The following is a 25131-nucleotide window of genomic DNA, read 5'->3' as shown; positions in this document are numbered from 1 at the left end:
CAATAGTTATTTTTTCGATCCTGCCGTTGGTTTAGCCATGAGCATTAAAATGGATTAATATAATATCAGAATTGTTTTGTCTTGCAAGTGGAACACATCGACATTGAAAGCTCTTTTTATTGTTCAAACAAATTATTGTTTCAACTGATTAAAATTCTATATATTTACAAACGTCAATTGCAGATATAATTAAAAACAATTTTGCGTCTTTCTTTATATAATACAAATACATATAATATAAAAATTTGATTAAATTTAAAAATAAATTTACGATTAATATTGGACATTTTGAATTTTTTAAAATTATTTAATAATGAGAATATATTTTTCTGGACAAAACTGTAAAGTGTCTTTATATAAGCCAATTATATCTGTTTAAAGCTATAAACGTTTATATTATTTTACTTCAATATTTAACATTTCAGAAATAAAGGTATTTTTGAAACAAGTTTTTTCCCTCTGCATAAGCTCCATCGAATCATCATTGTTTGATTAATATTTAAAACTAGTGTATTTGAGATACGATGCAACGCATCGTGCGTAATACCTATATCACCTGCAAGAGTCTAAATGATCTACAGTCACCCGGAAACTTGTTGCGCTTTTCTTGTGCGAAACTCCCCAGTCCATTTACGTAATTTAAAAAGCACGTTAATAATATTACGCAGTGGGTAGCAACATTTCGGCGAAAATTTTTATTTATACGCCTTATAAGAAATATTTCTTGAAACATTATTGTGGCTTTTTTCCAGATGATATCTAATTACAAGTTTTACAGCCACATGGCTACCAAGAGATATTTTGATGAAATACAGACCCTGTACTAACAATAATGCTAGATAACGCAGATCACAATTTTCTGAAAGTATATTTATACACATTAAAATGCAATATTATTAGGATCACTCCGATTAGTTGACATTTCATATAGATTATGTAGGGTATGTTAACCTACATATTTTTTAAAATAAAAGAAACAGTAGTTTTTATCGCAGATTTAAATTAAATGTAAAAAAAATTTTGTCTTCAATATTTTTTCTTAAAAAAAGAATGCCGCCAGTTAACCCTTTAGTTAAAGCTTAATTTTTCATTTTTTTACTTTCAGAATTATTTTGAGATTAATAGAGGATTTTCAGGAAAACATATTTAAAACAAAAATTTCTCATTTTTCTGCATGTAATTCTAATCTATAATAATAAGTATCACGTTTTATATATCCATACATATATATATATATTTATTTATTTATATTTATATATATATGGGGCGTTCTTTGTGAAAACGGCCGCCCCTGCACATTTTATTTTTTAAAATAAATAAATGTTTAATTACTGAAAATTTTGTTTTTAACAACTTTGATTCTTCTACTTTTGAATTTCGTGTGTCAAATTTGAAAATGCAAAATAACAGACCTAAAATAGCGGATCCAAAATGGTGGCCAAAACAAAGAAAGAAGCCATTATTCATAATATAAAATAACATTTGCACATTATTTGTCTTTGAAAAGGGCCGATTCAGATATGTCTTGATTTTAGGCCGTGTTGTTAACCCTTAAAATACACTCTGAGTTAAAATAACCTGAAAAGAAATTTATAAAATTAAAATTAAAATTAAAATTTATTGATATTTTTTGAAACAATTGGATTAACCTTAATCTTAAATGTTTAAAAAATTTACTTTATTTTTAAAATTATTTTTTTGTCGCAGTAACCATTGAAAGTAGCTTTGGGTCATTTTGACCCTTTGTGTATTATACCTGTGTCTCATACAGAAAGTGTGTATTTTAAAAATTAAAAGTAGAATAATTTTTCTAATCTGTAGCTTACAAGATGTAGTACTTCATATTCCATAAAATAAAAAAATATTTTGTTTTTAACAACTCTGCTTTGAGGTTACATAATGTATATATTTATTACTTGTATCAATATGGCCACCATTTTACTTTATTTTTATCACTAGAGTACCTTTTTATAAGTACTTTACATTGACAGAATCAATCACAAATCCGTGATTTTATAGAATATGTGGTAACCTCAGAACAAAATTGTTAAAAACAAAATATTTTTTCATTTTATAGAATATCAAATACTATACCTTGTAGGCTACAGGTTAGAAAAATTATGCTACTTTTAACTCTTAAAATACACACTTCCTGTATTAGACATAGGTATAATATATACTTAGTTAAAATGCTTCAAAACCACTTTCAATGGTTACTGCGACAAAAAAATAAATCATTTTGAACTAAAAATTAAGTGTATTTTTTAAACATTCGAGATTAAGGTTAATCCAATTGTTTCAAAATGGATATCAGTAAATTTTAATTTTAATTTTATAAAGAGCGACCGCAAAACAGGCCTAAAATCGCTCGTTTCGTGGACATCGAAGTTTGAGTCGATTTTGGCGGTAAATAATTGTACATCATGGAACATCCATCCTTTGAAAATTTCAGGTTGAGCATATCTTTTATTACTGAGATATGAGGGGTGAAATTGGTCACTATACACCAATGAAGGGTATGCCATTTTATCCGTTCAACACAAAAAACCTCGAGGTTATTTCTCATATAAAAAATGTTTCAGATAAGATTTGTTTATCTGTTAGAATTGACTAATGACCTCGACGTTTAAGTCAAAATTGTGAATGTCATTTAGAGGTCAACTTGCGATTTTTAAGAAAATGTTTTTTAGCTAATGTCAGATATCTATCTCTGCGGTCTCTAAACAAGTATATGTACGGAAGTATTTTATTAACGTTATCTTATGTCAACTCGGTTTTATCTTGCTTTATATTTTATAAGTCCCATAACCTTATAATAATATTTTAAATATAGGTACTACCCCAATTTCTGAAATGCTGCAGTATTTACTATGATTTTTCTAATAATTTTAGTAGTGGTAGCTTAGAATTGTTAACAAAAATAGTATTCTGTGATTTTTTTATTAAACTTAAAGTTTCTTATGTTGAACGTGTAAAATGGCGTAACCTTTATTCGCGAATAATATCAACTTTAACCCTTCACATCTCAACAATAAATATTCAATTCACAATTTTTAGAGGATGAATGTTTGATGATATATAATCGTTTACCACCAAAATCGTATCAAAACTCGATGTCCACGAAACGGGCGATTTTTGCGGTTGCTTTTTCTTTTTAGGTTATTTTAACCCAAAGTATATTTTAAGGGTTAACAACACTGTTTAAAATCAGGACACATCTGAATCGGCCCTTTCCAGGGTCCAATAATGTGCAAATGTTATTTTATAATATATTATAAATAATGGCTTCTTTTTTTGTTTTGGCCGCCATTTTGGGTCCGCCATTTTGCATTTCCAAATTTGCCACACGGTATTCAAAAGTAGAAGGATTAACAAAAATTTTCAGCACTTGAACATTTATTTACCTCAAAAAATAAAATGTGCAGGGGGGAAGGTGTTTTCACAAAGAACGCCTCACATGTGTGTGTGTGTGTGTGTGTGTGTGTGTGTGTGCGTGCGTGTGTGTGTGTGTGTGTGTGTGTGTGTGTGTAACATGATACTTTTATTATGATACCTGTTATATATGTGTATATGTATTATATACACATATATAACAGGTATCATAATAAAAGTATCATGTATAACACAATATATGTTTATGAAACCAAACGTTGGATTTGTATCTATTTTTGATTGAAACTGGAAGTTAGAAATATCACCCCAATAATAATAAAATGTATAGCTTACTTCTTATAAGTTTTTCAATTTTTTATAAAAATCACTTTATTTTAAAAGGAATGAAATGTAGACACTAGACACACATATATTCCATACATTTAAAAAATTACTTATGGAAATTAAAAAAATGTTACTTGATAAAAAACTAATTTATTTACATATTCTTAATTAAATATTTATTCAAAATAATTTAATACAGTTTGTTGATTAAAAAAATGTTAAATCAAAAAAATATGCTTGCTAAAATATATTTTACAATTACAGTTAAATGTCGAATATAAGAAAGTATTTAATTTACTGAAAAGTCCTCAGTACGCACTCAACAAAATATTCTTGATTTATGCATATTTGGGTTTTTTAACCTGGTGCCTTTATTTGCGTATCTACTGTAAGTGTAAATTTTGGCGTATTTATCATTTTGTATATAAATTTTATAATAATTTCTTAATTTGTTTTTTCAACTTTTGTATATATTTTAAATAAATTTATTACAAAATTATAAACACGCGAAAATTTGCATTTATTATGATGATCTTTACATCTATTATAGAGGTTTCAAAATTGTCTACTATAATAGACCTACTGTAATTTTACCATTTCTTTACAGTGTACAACATTTTAAATTAAAGATCTTTTTTAAAATTAAAAAACTTATAAAAAAGTTATATTTATATTATTAATAAATATTTCTCTGTATGTGTAAATGTTTTCTTAAATCTAGCAAATAATTTTTTTAAAAGAAATACATTTAAAAAATACATTTGTTTTGTTTTAACAAGTATTTTTTTTCAGTGTATGAAAACTAACGTATGTATTAAAGAAGCGCTAAATAACTTGAAAATACTTAAATATATGATTACGTTACAATTCGTAGTTACGAATTGTAACGTAATCATTGAGAAATAAAAACAAAAAGCAGTTGTCTCATCATATATAATTACTGAAATTTGCACGTCATCAGCAATCATTCGTCGTATCTGCTAAAGTATATTTTAACTAATTGCAAAATTTTTTGTCGCAAAATTTAAAAAAACATAACGAATTTAATTATATTCGTGTCATCTTTTTCCTTTATTTAATTACTTTATTCGTGTCATCTTTTTTCTTTATTTATGAGAAACGATCACGAAGAGTTATGAGTATAAAAATTTTCTCTCAACATTTTTCTCGCGTATCAAATTTCTAAATGCATGCTGTTTATAACGTGCACTCTTTATACTAGGCCAACGAACATGAATAAGATACATTGTTGTAGATGCACTTGTTTTTACTATTTACACTAAATCTTAAATTTTGCATGTCTACTCTCATTCATTTTACACGCAAATAAAATAAACGTCTAATAAGAGGAAAACAGTATACACACATACATACACATACGCGCGCCCGCGCCCGCGCACACGCACTGGATGTCTTTTTGAAAAAGAGTATTTTATTCCAATGTTTTATAAAAAATTATCCAATTCTTTTTAAAACAATTATGTGGTTCCTTTATATTAACTTTTTGATTTATCTCGTTATTCTATACACAAAACTATTAAGAAGCAATTATGAAAAAAGGAATAGTTGAGGAAATGTTATACTTTATGTTATGAAATATAAATAATAAAATGCTATTGAAGAACTTTTTCCAATTTTTAAAGATTTTTTTTTCTTTCTGTTACTGTTCAAAGAAGGTAATGTAAAAGATGTGCTTTTGTGATTGAAATCAAAATGAATATATTAATCAGCTTTTAATTGGTATTTACTATTACTTTTATGTATCAATAAAAAGATATCGGGATTGAAGTAATTAATAATTTCCTTTAACTTATTTTAATATGTTTGACTACATTTCCAAGTAAAAAAATAATATTTAATATTCAAATATAATATGTATGTGTAAATTAAATATAGAATGTTAATTAATTTCCAGTATGCATTGATTTAAAGTTTTAATAAATTTATATTTTTTTCAAATAGATATTTACTAATTTAGTGACTGATACAGTAACCCCCTAAATATGAAAACTTTTTACTTCTAGAATTTTTTAAATGTTGTTGAAATAATTATATACTGGAGACAATTTATCTTTAAATAATGTTTAGTTTATTCGGATTAAACGCACCTTCGATATCTAGCCGAGGCTAACATGAAAATCCGAGTGTTATGGTAAATTTCCAATTAAATCCCACCCACGATGATTGTTTTCGTTCACTCGCACCAAAGTTCGTCGTCACGAACGCAGGTGCGCATCGAGGCGTTTGCTCGGCCACCCCACCATGCACTACCCGTATATAAAAGCCGTGGCCGCGACACCCAGCTTTGAGTTTCAGCCGCCGATCTCTTTGATCGAAATCGACCCTTCTTTCGTGAGCAGAGCTAGAATTATCAAATTTGTTGAACGCATGTAGAACGCGTCCATAGCATGTTTCGCTCGTTTTTGCAAGGGTGAACAGAAGTGACATACGTACGTCTATTTTTTGAGTGTATGGAAAAAAGAAGAAGTTCTTGAAAGTTGAAAATCGCCGATCAAATAAAATCTACAGTTAGTACAATATCTCTAAAATAAGATATAACATTTTATTTATTTCTTTGTGTCATTATCTTTAATTTACTTGGAAATTTTTCAAGGACTAAAAATCTAAACGCAGCAAATATGAAATTAAAAAATATATTTCAACTTGAAAATATTTTACTTAAAAATTTTTAACTAAACTTTTGTCTAAGTTTTTGTAAAGTAATTTGCATTTTTAAAAAACACTTTTGTTTTATTTATTAAAAAGTAGTAAAGAATTTTGAAAATAAATAATATATATAACTCAACGAATTACTAAACATGTGTCTTGATTGCACACAAATAATTTTTATTATTGTATAATTATAGTTAATTTTGTGTGCATGCAATCGATATATGAAATTAATTTTCTTTAGAAAATAAAATAGCCAGTTTTTCAAAAATTTTCTCTTAAATTAACATCATAAAAACTGAAAAGTAATTTCTCTAAATAAAACTAAAAAAAGTTTCTTTTAAAAATTTTGTATAGAATTTTGTTTTAACTTGTATAAAAAGTAAAATATTTTTAAGAAAAATAAATTGAAACTAACTTGCAGGCGCGGCAAATAACCTCGGGCTACGTTTCCGGAACGTATTTACTCGATCGTTTATATAGAGAAGTATCAGCTGAAAATATCACATGGCGTTGACTTTGAGAAAACCTCGTACTTTAAAAATTTTTCTGCAAATTTGTATCATCATGTCAATCTTCTGCTCCACCGGATATGCGGCCGGTAGGTACAATACAATACTTCTGTTTTTTATTGGAGTTTTGCTTTTCAATTTCTTTTAATTAGTATAAATTATTAATTAGTAAATTTTTAATTGGTATAAATTATAGTCAGAAATTACAAGAACGTTTTATACAAATATAGCATGTTTTCTGTATATACATATAGCAAAATTATAACATAAAATGTATAAAACATTTAAATAAAAAATTGTGTTGCCATTACTATCATCATGAAGTATAAATAATGTAAAACATAATTGCAAAATATTTAAGAATATTTTATTTGGTAAACAAAATTAATTTTAAAAATGATGTATAGCGTTCATTCTTTTAATTAATGGTTTTAATATTTATTTTTATAACAATAAAGATTGTTATTATTCATTTCAATTATATCTTTAACGTAAAGATTTACCTTTGTAATAAATAATTATTAAAACTGACTTTTTTCTTTCTCACTTAATAGGTAGTCAACTCAGTTCTTCAAAATTATATTTAAAATTAAATTAGTTAAATGACTAAAATGATGTACCTCTGTTTATTAAACAGATTTACTGATGTATTTTGTTTACCCAAAATATCAACGTATTCATCCTTTTACACTAATGTTTACATTTACCATTATTATGGCGTTTTTATATAAATGATTATAGTGCACACTTTAGAATTAATCCCTTCAAAATAACTTTGAAATTACTTTTTTAAACTTGGCCTGTTAGTCAACAATCAAATCAATTATAAGTATATTCTACTGTGATAAAAAAATAAGGTGAATTTTTCATTTAAACTTCGCGGGTATTATAAAATCATGAAATTATTTTTTTTGTGGGTTGGTAGTACTGTTTTTGACATCTATGCAGAGTTTCATGTCAATATATTCAATTGCTGCAAAGCTACACGTGTTTTTGTAAACATACAAAATTGAGTTTTTCGATTTTTACTATGTCTGATTTTGTTGAGCAAAGAATTTGCATTAAATTTTGTTTGCGGAATGAATATTCTGCCGCGGAAACGTTGAAGATGTTGCAGAAGCCTTTGGTGATAAGGCTATGTCGCAAAAAAATGTTTACAAGTGGTACAAAGACTTGAAAGAAGGCCGAGAACGAGTTCAAGACGAACAGCGCCCCGGACGATCATTAACATCTACCAATGAAAGCCACATCAAGGAAATCAAAGATTTGGTACTCGAAAATCGTCGATTGACAATTAGAGATCTTGCTGATGCTGCGGGCATTTGGATCAACCCTAACCATTTTAAAAGATGTTTTGTGCCTCAAATGCGTCAAATCTCGATTGGTTCTAAAAACATTTAATCTCGTCCGGGGCGCTGTTCGTTTTTGATCACAGTAATATATTGAGTTTTTTGTCACTTAATTTTATTTCAAAGTTTGTGTGTGTGTGTGTGTGACATTGCGAAATTAATCAACAACCAAAACATCAGTTCCTACAAATCATATTCTGCTTTTTCGTAATACACTTACAAAACAGCGTGATCAAGGCAAATGTAAGACAAATGCAAACTCCATAGCAGTTGCATCTTATTATTCTTTAATCACGATTACGTTTTCATAAAAACGGAGTGCTCATTGAATGAAATATTCGCATAACCTTAACAGAAACATATCTAAGTAACTCAGAAAATGTTTATTGCATTTTGCTTGCGCATTGAGCGGAAGATAATTATTTCAGACATTGCAATATTTGTGGACTGTTCTCGGATACATAACCATTAATTTGAAATAAACGAATATAAGCTTATTATGGTGTTGAAATACTAAGTGGATTATTATGAGGAAAGCTACAATATTTGAGAATTTCGTCTCCAACTTGCCGTTAATTTAAAATTAGAGTAAATTGAAAAAGTTTAATTAATATGTACATAGAATTTACATTTGTTAACAACAAATTTTTCCGCAATTATCTTTTCTATAAAATTCAAACTATGGGTTACAAGATTTTTTGAAAATTAATATTTTATACAATCATTATAGCAGTATTCATTTATTCATTTATTCATTCAATATTTATTTAAGTAATTATTCCGAACCACGAACTCCACCACCAAATGGGCTGAAATTTATTTGTAATAACTTCTTATGGTTAAAAAGTAATATAAATAACAATTTTTTATCGGAGGAAGTACAAAAAAACTTAGAAACAAAAAAGAAGTACAGCAACATGAGTATGCTCTATGGTCATAATATGGGCATGCGTTAAAAATCAAATCATGATTTTTCATTACATTCGCAAAATTTTAACTCAAAATATAAATAGTATACAATTTACAATAAAATTTACAAACCTTTAGGGTAATCTTTAACAAAAGAGAGCTTCCTTCCAATGACAAAATATCAAGGTCATAAACGGACTAACGCGTCGTCCGATATACATAAACAATCGACACACTCACACACACACACGGGTGCAAAGGGAACACTTGTTTCTTTCCCTCCCGCACCCACTCCATCGGTAGGGGTGCCCCTGGATAGAAGTGCGCAAAAGTACGGTGTGTACTTTGTTGATGATAAATTACCGCTTAACTGACATAATTATTTCTCAACAAAGTACGCATCGTACTTTTGCGCAATTCTACTCAGGATACCCCCCTACCAACAGAGTGAGTGCGAGAGAGGAGAGCCAAAGGCACCCTCTTGTACCCCCGCGCGCGTGCACGCGCATGTGTGTGTGTGTGTGTGTGTGTGTGTGTGTGTGTGTGTGTTGTGTGTGTGTGTGTTCTTGGCAGAACAAATTTCATTCCACATTAATCAGAAAACAATGGTACATTTTTAAACCTTTGTTTATAAATTTTTTCTTGTACTTCCCCCGACTTAAAATTGTTATTTACATTACTCTTTAAGCATAAAAAGCCATTACAAAAAATTTCAGTCTATTTGGAGGTAGAACCGTAGTTCGGAATAATTATTTTTATACATTAAAATTTCAATAAAAGTAACTAAAATAAATGCGTTATTTCGGTATATGTACATAAAATACTTATAAACTTTAAGAAGAATTTTTACTTTTGTTATTTTATAGTAGAATAATAGAAGTGCTCAGAGTTCAATGTTAGATATAAAAAAATTATCAATTTAATTTTACTTTTATTACTAAAATTTACAACTTTCGGTATACTACCGCTCAAAAATTTTAGTACGCTTCAGATTTCTTCATATCTTAAGGAAAATTAAATCCCGGTGAAAAGAAAAATTGTAAAGATTTAAAAATGTATTTTAAAGAGAGAATTTTGTATGTTGCTTCGTTTTTCTGTAATATTTTGTTTCTAAATTTCGTAAAATTGAAAATTAATTTCTTTTATTTTAAAACGATATGTTAATAAAACGTTAAACAAAAATTAATGAAATATTATTTTGAAGCACGCACTCTTACTAAGTTTTTTAATACTTTCTTTAATAAAATTACTCAATGAGCACAATAATGTTTGAAACATATTTTTTTTAATGTTTGAAAAACTTTTTTAAAACATTTTAAAAAACATTTAAATAATGGGAAAATCCTTTTTTTCTCAAAAAAGTGTTTATTTTACATTTAAAAAATTTTCTTTTTTATTTAATAAACATTTATTTAACCTTTAAACAAATTCTTTTTTAAATATTTACTAAACATTTGCCTAATGTTTTAAGAGCAACAAATTAATTGCATTATTCAATAATTTTGATAAATTCAACGTAACCTCACCAGTTGCTGTCTAGCATCGCTTAATTTCTATGATAATTTAAGGGAAAACACTATAATATATGTTTCAGCCACAGTTTTATCTTTATATTAGAACATGTTTATATTAAACAATGTTTAAGTTATACGCCCAAAAAAACGGTTACCTATTCAACTGTTAGCTACGTTGCTTTTAGTCGACGTTGACTTCGAAGATCGTACGCAATCTAACACTTCGTGATGATCCATCAATACGTCACGTTTATGCATATCAAAAAAGATTTCTGATAACTAGACAAAAAATATTCTTGACATATTTATTCTCATTACAACCTGAAATAGCATAAAAATAAAGCAATATTTAGATTAAATCAATAATTCCTATTCTCCTCTCGTGAATACAATAAGTTTGACTTATTATCTTGAGCAAGAGCAACATATATAAATTTAAGCTTATATATTCTTGCATGTAGAATAATTCTTTACTCGATATTAGAGCACGCGATGTTAGCGCTATATTTGGCACTTGTCTAACGTCGCGTGGTTAAGTATCACGGATCGCAGCGCGATTTCGCGTATTGAGTATTGTCCCGCATAATTTCTCGCGTAACGTGTAAAAGTGTGCGTTGTGCAACATCAGCAGTGCCGGCAAAGTGTCGTGTCTTATCGAGACAATTACTGTGAATAACATAATAGAAGGTGTTTGCGTCGCATGCCCTAAACATGCCCCAAGCGTGCCTCTTCATTGAAGTGCGTAGAAACATGTAGGGGCATGCTTGGAGCATGCGACGCGAACAAGAGAGTGCGTCGTGCACGGTTAACCGGCAGGAAGGGTGTCTGATGTTGCATCCTTCAACGCCGCATACTCAAGAAAGATAGGTTATGATGAGAGAGAATACGTGATACCGATTCACTGATGTCAAATATCTCGCACTCGAACGAAAGACGGCATTATTACCGAGTGCGAGTGAAACGTATATTGGACACGGCGAATCGGTATCACGTCTTCTCTCTCATCATAACCTATCTTTCTTGAGCGTATGGCATTGGTAAAGAATACAACATTTGACATCATTCCTGCAAGAATATTATGAAATTGCCATAAATTTCTATTTGAATCCACCTGAGAAAAAAATTAAAAAGATAACATCAAAATTATTTTATTCTAGATTTAAGAATTTTCCATTTAAGAATAAAATATTCTTTTTGTAATACTAAATATGATTGGCTTTATATCGATCTTATTTTATTCTAGATTGAAGGCTAATAGCATTGCATCCAGAAATCTTTTCTGTGGGTGTACATATTTGTTATAAATTATTTTAATAGATGTTTCCAGAAGGATGAAACATGAATAGTTAACTTATATTTTTATAATTAAACATAAAGTTTTGCAGTTTTTTACTGATTTTTATATATGCGAAATAGCTACATGTGGAATAACTTAACTGAAAAGGTCTATTTTTGCTCTGTTCGTGAAAAAATAAAGGACAGATGTCATTTTTTATAATTTGTGAGTATTAATATGCCATATTGTTTCGATAAGTGCAATATATATTGTCTTAATCTCCACTTTCTTTATGTTCCGATATTTCAATTTGTGTCTGCTAGAGGTTTCATTTATACGCTTATGACACTCTCATTATATAGATTCACTGTTCTTTTACACTTGATTTTCTCTCCATAATTAGTGAAGCTTCCTAATTAGGAGTCAAATATTTTTTAAAATAATATTTTAATCTTTTTAAATGTGAAATAATTATTACATAAACATTAAATAAATATTACGTAAATATTACTTTAAACGATTTATTAAAATGTTAAGTTAATATTATAAAAACACCAATTAAATGTTATATAAATATTTATTCTAAATCATTATTTTTAATGATTAATTATTGTAACATGAATATTAAATCAATATTAAATAAATATTTTTAACAATATTGTTTTTTATGAAAAATTAATAATTTATAAATATTAAACAAACGTTGAATAAACGTTTTATAAATATTTTTTTAATTCATTATTTAAAATAAATAATTAATATAACAAATGTTTAATAAATATTAAAATAAATATTAACAAAACGTTTGGAAAATATTGTGCGCATTGAGTTATGTGATTTCTCATAATAATATCTTATGTAAAAACTCAATCCTTACAAATAAAATTTACAAATAAAATTCTTCTTAACTTTGATGTTATTATAATTTACAAAAAAAGTTTGTTATAATATTTAATTTGCATTAATCATTTTTTTAATTAAAAAAAAAAAATTTTTATATTTAACTTTTTGTGAAATGTAAAAAAAATCTTAATTGTATTGAAATTTTTTAGGCGTATGTATATTAAAAATAAAAGAATGAAATATTAGATTAAAGCATATGTACAAAATAATATAAATATTTAGATAAGCAATTAAAAAAGATTCTTACATAAGCTGGAGAATTAATACATCCCAGATAAACTTGAAAAAAGTAATTATTAGTAATAAAAGGTTAGAAATAAAAAAATCGATATCATCGATGAATATGGAATATTCCAAAATTACTGAAATTAATTTTATTTATAAATGTTTTAATTGATATGAACAATTTGCTTTATTTTCACGATTTTTTTTGCAGAGATCTGACTAATAATGAGTGTGTATAATATGTATTATTATTATATAATGTTTATTCAATATTTTAATTTTTGAACTGTAAAGTATAAAAGAATTATTTTGTTTTATTATCCAGTCAAAAAATAAATTTAGAAAGAAACTAAAAGATTAGAAATAAAGAGGTCGGTATCACAATGTTCAATAAATACAGAATATTTTAAAATTAATTACATATTGTTTATCTGTCTAAATTTATTATTTTTGTATTAAGAAAATCCTGGGGTGACAGAGTTACCGACATTTTTTTGCGAACTTGGATCTTCAAATTGGAATAACAAAATGCAAAATCCTTTTACATGATTAAAGTACGCACAAAAATAAAGGGAGTGACGTACGATTTGTTCTGATAAATTAAAAAAATTATTATCTATTAGTCACCTAATGACAACATTTTTTTATACGAAAAAGCTACAGTTTCTATGTATAAAATGGTCTCGTTGCCCCCTAGAAAAAACTTTTAGGAACAATATCGTGCAATTAGAAATAAGATTAGAAATCTAGAAAAAAGATTCGCATTTCGCAAATTGAAAAATGAGAAAACGAAAATTTAGGTTATATACGCGTAAAAAGTCAATAAGTAGAGCAATATGACAAAAATTTTTTTTCGTTCTCAATATGAAATTCAATTCATAGATTGATATTAATATGTGTACTTTAATTCTGGGAAAGAATTTCTAAATCTATACAAGAAATACATATGAAATCTCATTAATAATGTGCATGAATGACTCTACATTATCGACCTCGATCAAATTTCAAAGACACTCCAGGATAAATTAATGTTGATTATCAATTATCATACAGCAACTTTAATTATTTATTTAATATTTTTGTTGAAAATATCTCAAACTCTGCTGGACGTATATAATATATTTGCATTATTATTACTAGTATATTCTTAAAAATACATAAAATGTAAAAATAGAGATTTTTTAAATAATTTTTAAGAATTTTCTATTTTATTTGTAATATAATAACTATTAAAAGTAAAGATTTTTTTTACGGAGACCAAAATTTGCTTAGACTGTAGAATATAAACTATCTTCCGGCAAAAATTTACACTTTTATCCGTTACATTATTATAGTCATACGTTAGCTGCCTCCTTAAAGAAGTCTTCTATTGTAAAAAGTGAATTTCAGCGCTATTTTTGGAAATTTTTGTGAGAAACCTATAAGGTTTTTAGGATCGGGTTTTTTCTATAATATTAGTACATTTTTAAAGTTTATTTTAATATTTTATTTAAAAAAAAAATATTAATAAATAAAAAAGTTATAATGTTACAAAGTTATGCGTGTAAAAAGAAATGTCTAAATTGTCACAGTAATTCCGACTCTTGTAGTTACCTGAAACAAAAAAAACCAAAAAGATTCTTAATTAATAAGACATTGGTTATAGGCCCTACCAGAATTGTTATTAAAAAATTGAAATTCGCAAAGTGGCGTTATTCGAAAGAAAAAATCTACTTTTTCGCGGTTTTCTTTCGTAAACAAATTGCTGTAAAATTATTAAAAATAATTTTTTTAGCTAGATTGAGGTAGAGGCTATATATAGCGGACACATCTACTAAATACGTGAAAAACCCTAAATATGTGCAAAACTTTATCTGAATCGGACAATTAGAATTCGAGATATCACTGTGACCAGTTTGAAAAACATGGTTTTGAGAAAAACGCGTTTAAAGTTTTTCGTATCGATTTCGTATGATTACGTACAAATAACGTTACTTACATTAATCGGCGATACCGGCACCGTACAGTGGATCTTCCTTGTTCTCATAAAACTTATTTAATGTTGATCTTTCGTCCCTAGAATGTTTGAATACAATACTCCCCACTGCGAAGAAGGAAGCGGCTCCTATGCGGCGTGCAGCTTCCGAGTGCTAAGCACTGCTTTTTATTACATGCTATAACTTTATTAATTTTGTGAATCAGGCAAAATCCTTTTGCAGACATACACTGGCGCCAAAAACGAGACAAAAATTTCGATCGAATTTTTAAGCAATTTTTAAAGTAATGCAACTTTGCGAAAAACCATGCAAATTACATAAATTTTTTTTTTTTAATTAAAGAGCAAAGACTTGACTTTAAAAATCCCTAGGCGAAAGTTTGATTTGTTAAGTGTGACCCTTTTGTATCGCATGAAAACCAAACATGTTTTTTTTTCATTGAAGAAAGTAAAAGTTTCTTATCATTTTTCACAAATCTTGTTTCTCGTTAAAATCTTGCTGATATTAATCCGGATTCTTAAAGTTTATTTTTTTCTAAACAATTTTTTAAAAAAGAACATGTCGATACGATGTTTTATGTTGATAATACACGGGTTTGAAATTTGCACTGCAATTTAAGGCATTTTAGCGAATAAATACAGTATTCTTTGGATACTAACGGTATCAATATGATATTGCACATTTATTTTATTGTTTAACTCAATTATACCGCCGTCATCAGAGTGACCCAATGTACACATGTGGTGGTTGACGATTGGATTTTACACATCATATGAAAAAGGCCAATTTTTTAAATAAAATTTGAATTTTTATTTTTTATGTGTGAATATGTGTATATATATGTTTACGTGTATGTGTGGGTTTATGAGCATAGATGAATGTGATCTTCTGTTGACTTCAGTGAAATTGGCGCGTCAGCTATCCGCTATATTCAGACCAGTAAGTGCAAATTTTCACCGATGAATTTCAGAGCCACATGATGTACAGAATCCGACCGTCAACTTCCATGTGGTGCATATTGGGTCACTTTGATGACAGCGGTATGATTGAGTTAAACACATAAAATCAATGTGCAACATCATATTGATACCATTTCATGGTATTGAAAGAATACTGTATTTATTCGCTACAATACCCTAAAATGCAGTGCAAATTTCAAATTCGTGTTATTTGTATAATCAATAAAAAACATCGTATTGACACGTTCTTTTTTTTTAAATTGCTTAGGAAAGAATAAACTTTAAGAATCCGGATCAATATTAGCAAAATGTTAACGAGAAACTTGTGAAAAATGATAACAAACTTTTACTTTTTTCAATGAAAAAAAACATGTTCGGTTTTTATGCGATACAAAAAGGTCACACTTAACAAATCAAACTTTTGCCTAGAGACTCTTAAAGTAGAATCTTTGCCCTTTAATTTAAAAAAAAGTTTATATAATTTGGATGATTTTTCGCAAAGTTGCATCACTTTAAAATTTGCCTAAAAATTCAATCAAAATGTTTGTCTCGTTTTTTTTGCACCACATTATTTTTTATACTATATTCTTGCACAATATGTAAAAAAATGTTTTCAATTTATTTAACCCGTTACAGTAGAAGACTCCCTTAATGATTACCAAGATTCTTTATGTGTAAAAGGCATCTAGAATAGAGGATCGTTGAATCAGCAACAAGACGTGTAAAATCTAAATCTTATCGATTTTAGCAAAAACCAGTGTAAGCTTTGAGAATGAAGTCATGCGCAGCCACCCAGAGTCCCTTAACATATTATGTATGTATCTCACACAAAGACAATGGATAGAATTTACGCATCTCGATGGACAGAAACGAATTTGTCTCGTTCATACATCACACTTCGCATTTGTTCATTCAAGCAACAGATGTACACCGAAGAAACAATACCGTGCAAAAGAATAATACTCTGCAATTTCTTTTCTGTTTCACAAACAAAACGCGAATAAATATCCACGCACTACCGATTTCATTTATTTTATCGTGAACCTTTCGATGAGCATTTATTTAATCCGACTATTGCAGTTTCAATTACTTCTTACTTCATAGGAGGGTTTACCGAGAATCAAATTTCAAGCGCACGCACGCGCGCACGGATTTTTAATCCAATACAATTTTACGAGTAAAATTGTCGCGTAGATTACTCTAGATATGTTGCAGAATACGTTGAATATCTTTTTTGATGTTTGTGCAAAATTCTATTGTATAAAAAATATTGTAGACAGAATATATTAAAAATATTAATTATTTTGAATATATAATTGAAATAGTGTAACAAAACATCTCATTCTTCTTCGAAATTGAGATATTATTATAGATAAAAACACACACACACACACACACACACATATACAGGAACACACACATACTCGCACACACAAACCACGCGCGCGCGCACACACATACACACATATACACTGTGTGTCTAAACTTTGCGTAGATTATTACAATAAAATAAAAATGGTTAAACTTTTGAGAACATTATTTTATAAAATAATTGCTCCCCCCCCCCTCTCTCTCTCTCTCTCTCTCTTCCTCTCTCTCTCTCTCTCTCTCTCTCTCTCTCTCTCTCTCTCTCTCTCTCTCTCTCTCTCTCTCTCTCTCTCTCTCTCTCTCTCTCTCTCTCTCTTTCTCTCTCTCTCTCTCTCTTACTTGTCCACTCATTTTTATGTTTCTATCTTTTTACTTTAGGTTCAATTAAAGTGTTTCTTCTTCTCTTTCTTTCAATATAATAACTAAAAATAAACTGTAACACAAAAGTATTAACTTATCTGAGAATATTTATTTTCATTTAAAAAAATGAAAATTTTGTGTTATATACTTATTTGATTGTACAACGCATAATGTTATACTATATAATCTTTAAATTAGTCACAGCCGGTTTTTCCTCCACGATGTAATACGTATATTATGAAAATAAATTAAAATATAATCAGAAAAAAGAACCAATATAACTTTGTTTTGTCATTTTAATTCAATCTCAGGTTCGATCTTTAATTTGATATGATGTGAACTTCAAAATTGTCTTATGAACCTTCATATATATTATAAAAAGAAAAGAGATACCTGTCACTACAAAATAAGTGAAATCACAACAAAATTACCTTTTTAAAAAAAGGTATAAAAAAGCGCCAAGTATACGCGCGCAAGAAATGCCCTCAAAAATCTATTCTTATACAAAATAATTTTAATTTGGCACAACTGTATGAAATTTTAATAAAATAATCTTTTCCCCAAAAAGAATAAAAAATGTATTTTTGTTTACAAAAAGTAATGATATAAAGGAAATGCGCCAACTATAAAAATAGATGTTTATACGAACTAGAACATCTACTTTTACAAATATTATAATAATTATACCCAAAAAGTATAAAAAATGTATTTTTTCTACAAAAAATGATATAAAGGAAATGCGCGAACTACAAAAATAAATGTTCATACGAACTAAAACATCTACTTTTACAAATAATTATTTGTACAAATATTACAAATAAATATTTTACTACAAAAACTTGGCGCCGCTAAACCGAATAATTTGCCGTTCTTCCTTTGTTTTTTAAATGTGCATCTGAATGTGTGTGTGCATGCGTGCGTGCGTGCATGTTGTGTAGTATATAACTTCGTTTATTAAAAAGCGATTTTTGATATCTCACAAATTGTCAGTCTCTTATGCGTGCGTACGTTCAAATGTCTCTCTCTTTCTCTTTCTCTCATGCGTGTATGTTATACGATTTCGATTGTAGAAAAATTGTAACTTTAGTAATTATTATTTGTAATTAAATAATTATTATTTTAGTATGTAAATTAGATTGTAAGAAAGTGATTTTGTATTAAATCAAATTATTCGGCGCCAAGTTTTTGTAGTAAAATATTTATTTGTAATATATGTAGTATCATGTCTCATCACCTGTTATAATTAAATTTAAGAAGTTTCGGTTAGTTGCAGCTGCGTTAATATGACATTCAACTTTATTGACATTAACTGCCATTACTGAATCTTGTAATATGTTTTTGTTTTCAAACTTTGATTATTAATAGAGCAGAGATAGAACTTTCAAAATGATATAAGCAATGGACACTAAGAATGGTCAACGATAGCTCATAATTAAAATTTTTCAAATAAATTTTTAAACTGTACTACATAAATTGCGAAGCTAAAAAAATTAAAAGTTGATTGAAAACATTAAGAGAATCATTTCATAGTATTTTTATTGATATACTTGAATTTTAAATCAATGAAAGCGAATAATTCGTTGGAAATCCACTACAGTTTATGCTCTTTCGTAATTTTGCAAGCTTATCAGAACTGTATGTAAAATTAATATATTTTATTATCCTTATACTAGCAGGTCACATTACAGCAAAATTTTGTAGTTATGCTGTTTTACTTTAATATAAAAGATGTACAGTTTGTCCTTACAAAATTCGTATCCGTAGACAACAGGAACAGTGTCGAATTGCAAAAATTAGATTTTAATGTTTAATTGTGCTACGAAAATTTAGGTTACATACGCGCGAAAAATCAATAAGTAAAGCTATATGAAAAAAATTATGTTCGTCTTTTATATAAAGTGTAAATTTTACACGTAAACGTATAGGCATTAGTGGAATAATTGTAATTTGAAAAAAAATTAACATATTAAGAATTAACATTCGCAGCACTTACGTTTAATATTATGCTCTGATTTATTAAAAGCTTTTACTATTTGACGGAATAACTCAATTAAAATTATTTATCGCTCTATAATGAATCGTTATGTTTACTCTTTTGTACTGAAAATATGAGTATCGCATTCATCATTTGTATACCAGTTTTTCCAAAATAGCATAGTCAAAATCTTGTACGTGATATATATCAGCATAAAATTGGAATAAAGGTCATATTGGATTCTACGTAATTTTCTATAAATTGCACAGTTGTCACATAGAAGAGTAATGACACGTAAGATGCAATACGATAATTAACATAAGATAGGCTAATTGACATTTACGTATATACCTACTCGTAAACCCTGTAGAGTTGGTATTTTTTACTAAATGTTTTTTACAAATTAAATAAACTAGTTATAAATACATAAAAACACATGGAATAAAGATACATTAACTTTATAGTAATATAATTTTATTTTAGACGGACTACAAAGAAAAATAAATTTTAAAAAATAATGTTTTTTAACAAATAGCGCTTTTAAGTAAAGATACTTTACTATAAAATATTTGTGTAAAACGTTTTTTGATATTTTATTTAATTTACGAAATGTTTTGAAGAAAGTTGAAAATCTTTGAAGACTAATTTCTTCTTTAAACTATTTTTGGGTCACTACTGAAAATTTATAAATTCACATATTTATCCCCTCTACGTTTATGCAAATTCCATTAAAATCTGAATTTTCGGGTTTGCAAGTTTCTCTTGTTAGTCGATTATAAATATTTTCTTAAATTAATCCATCATAACTGAAGATCGTAATCTCCATTTAATGCAAGCACATGCTGTATGGTGATAGTCTTAGTAAATTAAGTTCTTGATGAGTTGCGTTGTCTTCTGAGGAGTTGTTAAAATTTCTAATGATTAGTTAAAATTTTGATATTATTTTGAATAGATTTTTGAATCTATATTTGTGACACAGACCAGCAAATCCTTACGCCATATCGTATTATTTATCAAAAATATAAAGATTGAACAAAAATATTAAAATACTTATTTTAATTATATACTAATTATATACTAATTGCCCAAATAAGTGCAAAGAATTAGATTTTTTACAAACAAAAGAATTTTCTCATTTTAAACCATTTAATCTAAAAGTATAGTAATTTTTCTTTAAATATATAATAGTGAATATAAGAATAAAGTTTCAGACTTTAGATTTACGTTCTAAGAATTTAACTCTTTTAGAACGGAAGCTTTATAATTGAAATAAAAATTTTAAACTATAATTTTCTTATGGTTTTTTAGTTACTTTATGCGTTTTGAATCTAATATAAGAAATTAAGTCTTTAAATAGTGGTGCAATTTACCTGAAATTAATTTTATACTTATCTTTGTGCTCATTAAAATATCACAGAATATCTCATATATAATTTTAACATTACAAAATTTTTAATGCAGATTTTTATAATAGAAGTTTTATAGAATACGTTTAATTTGTTTCGTATATACTTATGTTAATTACACAAATAATATTATTAATCGAACTTTTTTATAAATATTAGGTAAATAAGTTTTTAAATATTTTATTTTATTCGTAAAATATTTTTTGTTTCGGTATGCTACTAACATAAGTTTACATAATATTAATAAAGTTTAAAAAAAAGAAATTAGAAATTTGATCTAACAAAGTATAATGTTAAAACATTTTTTTCACATATTGAAGCTGTAATTTAAATTATGCAGTTTTTAAGGTTAGAAATAAATTGAATAATTTTAAAAACCTATATTTAATAAATTTTTATATAATATGCTTAATTTTTTTAAATTCTAATCCGCCATATTAGCTGCACTATTTTGGCTTTTAATAATTTAGTTTTAAATTCAAATAATACATCATAAAAAGTATCTTTGTATTAAATTGTAACAAAATAAGACTAATAATTTTAAAATAATTTTCAAAATAAATGACCTGGTTGAAAGAAGGAAATCAATGACATGGCATAATGAATGAAAAATATCTAAATATTAGCTACTTAAGGCAATGAACTTAACTCATTAAATTGTATGCCTAGACTGAGTGAGATACTCTAAAAATAATTCTTTTTTAATATGCTTTTTCCTTTATATACGTTACTTTGATATCATGAGAGTATCCCATGTAGTCTAAGCATAAAATCCAATTGGTTAAATCTGTCTGTTCATTACCTTAAGTAGCCAATATTTAAGCATTTTTCATTTATATTTGCCATGTCCTCGTCATTTTTGCCGGTTAAAAAATGCTTTCTTACTACTTCTGTAGCATACAATATAATCCGTTAGGTTCTAAAGATTTATTTAGGTCAAAATTGTTGACTTTTTGACTCCCTTTTTTTTACCTCAATTGATTAAAAAATTTCTGGACTTGTCTAGTTTTCGTGGAAACTCTTTGTTTACATGGTTTATTACCTCTTTATGCCATAGTATTCTATATTTATTTTTTTCTTTATAACATTAATAATGATAAAAGTAAAACAGAAAATATTTAAAATTTAAGCAATAATTTTTCCACCACTTATTTACACAATTTACAAAGTTTAATGAAAACGTTTTTTTTTCTTGTATAATTAAAAAAATAATATGATCGATCTTTATTTACATATTGTACAATAATTTTATTAATTTATACTAATTATAATTGATGATAAATTATAATTAATAATAACTTTAAATGAAAATTTACTATTTTGTTATTATGATATTTAATCAATTCTGGATGTCGTTGTATTTAACGTATTTTATCGATAAAATTTAAACAAATCAAATAAACGTCATTAGATCATTATCAATATTACGATACAAGTATAAAACGCAGATAATTAATACAACAATTTAAGTTGGATGCAACATAAGCATACAACAATTTTTTTCAATCATAGTTGGAGTGAACGGTGTAGTTAGCAAAGATTAGAACGTCGAGTCAAAAATTTAAATCAAGGACGGTAAAAATTCATTAAAATGATTCTCCGAAAAACATTTTCTTCGAAATTTTCTGAACTATATCTTAATGAGACTACAATGCATGCACTCATAAATTTTTAGAAACTTCTACCGTCTCGTTTTTAAAATATTTGACGTCAAAGTTTGTGACTTTTATACCTAATCTTTTAGCCAAACCATCGCAAGACTATTATCTTGTCAATATCTTTTAAACGCTTCTCAAAATTTTTTTGAAAAACTAATATATATAATAATATAACGTAAAAAGCTATAGTAAGATAAAATCTTATATTAAAAAATAGGGACTCCTAGCGGTGCCGTTTTCGAGTTACAAAAGATAAAAGTTCATAATATAATGAAATCCTTAACGCTCGCGAGCGCGAGAAACATGTCCATTGCGGAGACTTGACAACGCTTTGCGCTGACAGAAGTGAAAGAGGAGGAGGAAGAGGAGAGAGAGAGAGAGATAGAGAGAGACAGAAAGAGAGAGAGAGAGAGAGAGAGAGAGAGAGAGAAGCCGCTTTTCCTAACCTACGTACTTATTGACAGCTGTCACTATACATATATCAATTACTATCACATTTTAAGATATTTGACGCAATAAAAAAATTCTAATTTTAAAAAATACATAAGACAAATTACTCATCGCTAATGGGCCAAAAAGTTAATGTAAGATTATGGAGGATAAACACATAAATACTTAAAATACCACAAAATACACAATATTACATATCTTTTATTTAATTGTAAATAATTAATAATTAGAATTATGGCAAGTTAAAGCTTTAAAGATTTGATAATTAAATGATAATATATAAGCAATATTGAACGATATAAACATATATAACAACGATATATACATTTATTACAAATTATATTTAAAATTGGAGACCCAAACGTTTTTCGTTTTTAATGTTTCTCAAACTTAATGTTTCTTTGCACGTGCAACATTTGAGGTTGTTTGCAAGTTCTTCTATTTCAATAATGCGTTTTCCTTCACATATGTTTTTTTTTCAAAATATTTTGTCTACACTTTTTTTTAGCTATTGTCATAGCTTTTATAGCTTTTTTATTTTTGTCAAGCAGTTCGTTTCGCGAATCTGCCATTTAAAGCACGTGTTTGAAACATATTGCTGACATATTACGCGACTTGTGCGTCTGCGCAGCTCTCGCCACACGTCGCAAGAATACGACGTTGCCAGCGCTTTCCATCCGCCCGGTCATGTTAGTGTTTGTATATATGTACACGCTGATGTTACTTTTGTGTGTGACAATCGCTACGAAAAATTTCTTCGCAGGGGGAGAGAAAGGTCTGCGCGAAAATGCATGCTGAAGTTCGCTATAATAATATTATAATCTTTGAATTTTATTGTAAGCGGAGAACTACCTTAATTACGTTTCATTGTTAAACGTTAAAGTGAATTGTGCTCTTTTGTCTTGCACGAATAAAACATTGGCCAGTTTGTTGACTGAATTAAAGGATTTTCATTTACATACATTTATTTAACGTTTAAACAAATTCTTTATTAAATATTTACTATACATTTGTTTAATGTTTTTAGAGCAAAAAATTGGTCGCATTATTCAATAATTTTGATAAATTCAACGTAACCTTACCAGTCTAGGATCGCTTAACTTCTACGACAATTTAGAGGAGAAGACTATACATGTTTCAGCCAAGCCACAGTCATACCTATTAGATGTTTCATTTATACGCCCGAAAAAACCCATCCAACTATTAGCCACCGTCGCTTGATTTCGAAGATTGTACACAACCTAATACTTCGTGATGATCCATGAATACTTCGTGTTTATGCATACATATTGTCATTTCAATAGATGTTGTCAGAAGGATGAAACATAGTTAACTCATATTTTTATAATTAAACAAAGTTTTGCAGTTTTCTACTAATTTTTACATATGCGACATAGTTGTATGTGGAATAACTTATGAAAAAATCTATTTTTTTCTGCTCTGTTCAATTTCTGCTCTTTCTATTGCTCTGTTCGTGAAAAAATAAAGGATAGATATGTCATTTCTTATAATTTTTAAGTATTGTTAATATGCCATATTGTTTCGATAATATATATAGTATATTTATTTTAATCTTCACTTTCTTTATTTTCCGATATTTCAATTTGTGTCTCTTAGAAGTTTTATTTATACGCTTTTAACACACTCATTATATGTATTCACTAATCCTTTACACTTGATTTGTAGTATATTATTTATAGTATATACTCTATAATTAGTAAAGCTTCCTAACCAGGAGTCAAATATTTTTTGAAATAATATTTAAACTTTTTAAATATGAAATAATTATTATATAAACATTAAATAAATGTTACGTAATATTATTTTAAACAATTTATTACAATGTTAAGTTAATATTATAAAAATCAATTAAATATTATATAAATATTTGTTCTAAATCATTA

General features: G+C 27.4%; 1 protein-coding gene across 2 annotated transcripts in view; it reads left to right on the top strand.

Moving 5' to 3' along the window:
• The first annotated feature begins 6001 nt into the window (after positions 1 to 6001).
• LOC105837425 overlaps positions 6002 to 25131 on the top strand; it is an 88001-nt gene continuing 68871 nt past the window's right edge. The window contains exons 1-2 of one of the 2 annotated variants that reach the window (XM_036292962.1): positions 6002 to 6245; positions 6812 to 6988. In XM_036292962.1, the coding sequence (XP_036148855.1) occupies positions 6895 to 6988 (94 nt within the window). In that variant the 5' untranslated portion in view covers positions 6002 to 6245; positions 6812 to 6894. The remainder of the gene's footprint in view (positions 6246 to 6811; positions 6989 to 25131) is intronic. The other variant, XM_036292961.1, reaches the window with a different exon arrangement.

This window comes from Monomorium pharaonis, chromosome 10, assembly GCF_013373865.1.
Source record: "Monomorium pharaonis isolate MP-MQ-018 chromosome 10, ASM1337386v2, whole genome shotgun sequence".
NCBI classification, from domain to species: Eukaryota; Metazoa; Arthropoda; class Insecta; order Hymenoptera; family Formicidae; genus Monomorium; species Monomorium pharaonis.
This window is presented reverse-complemented; position numbering and strand designations above follow the sequence as displayed.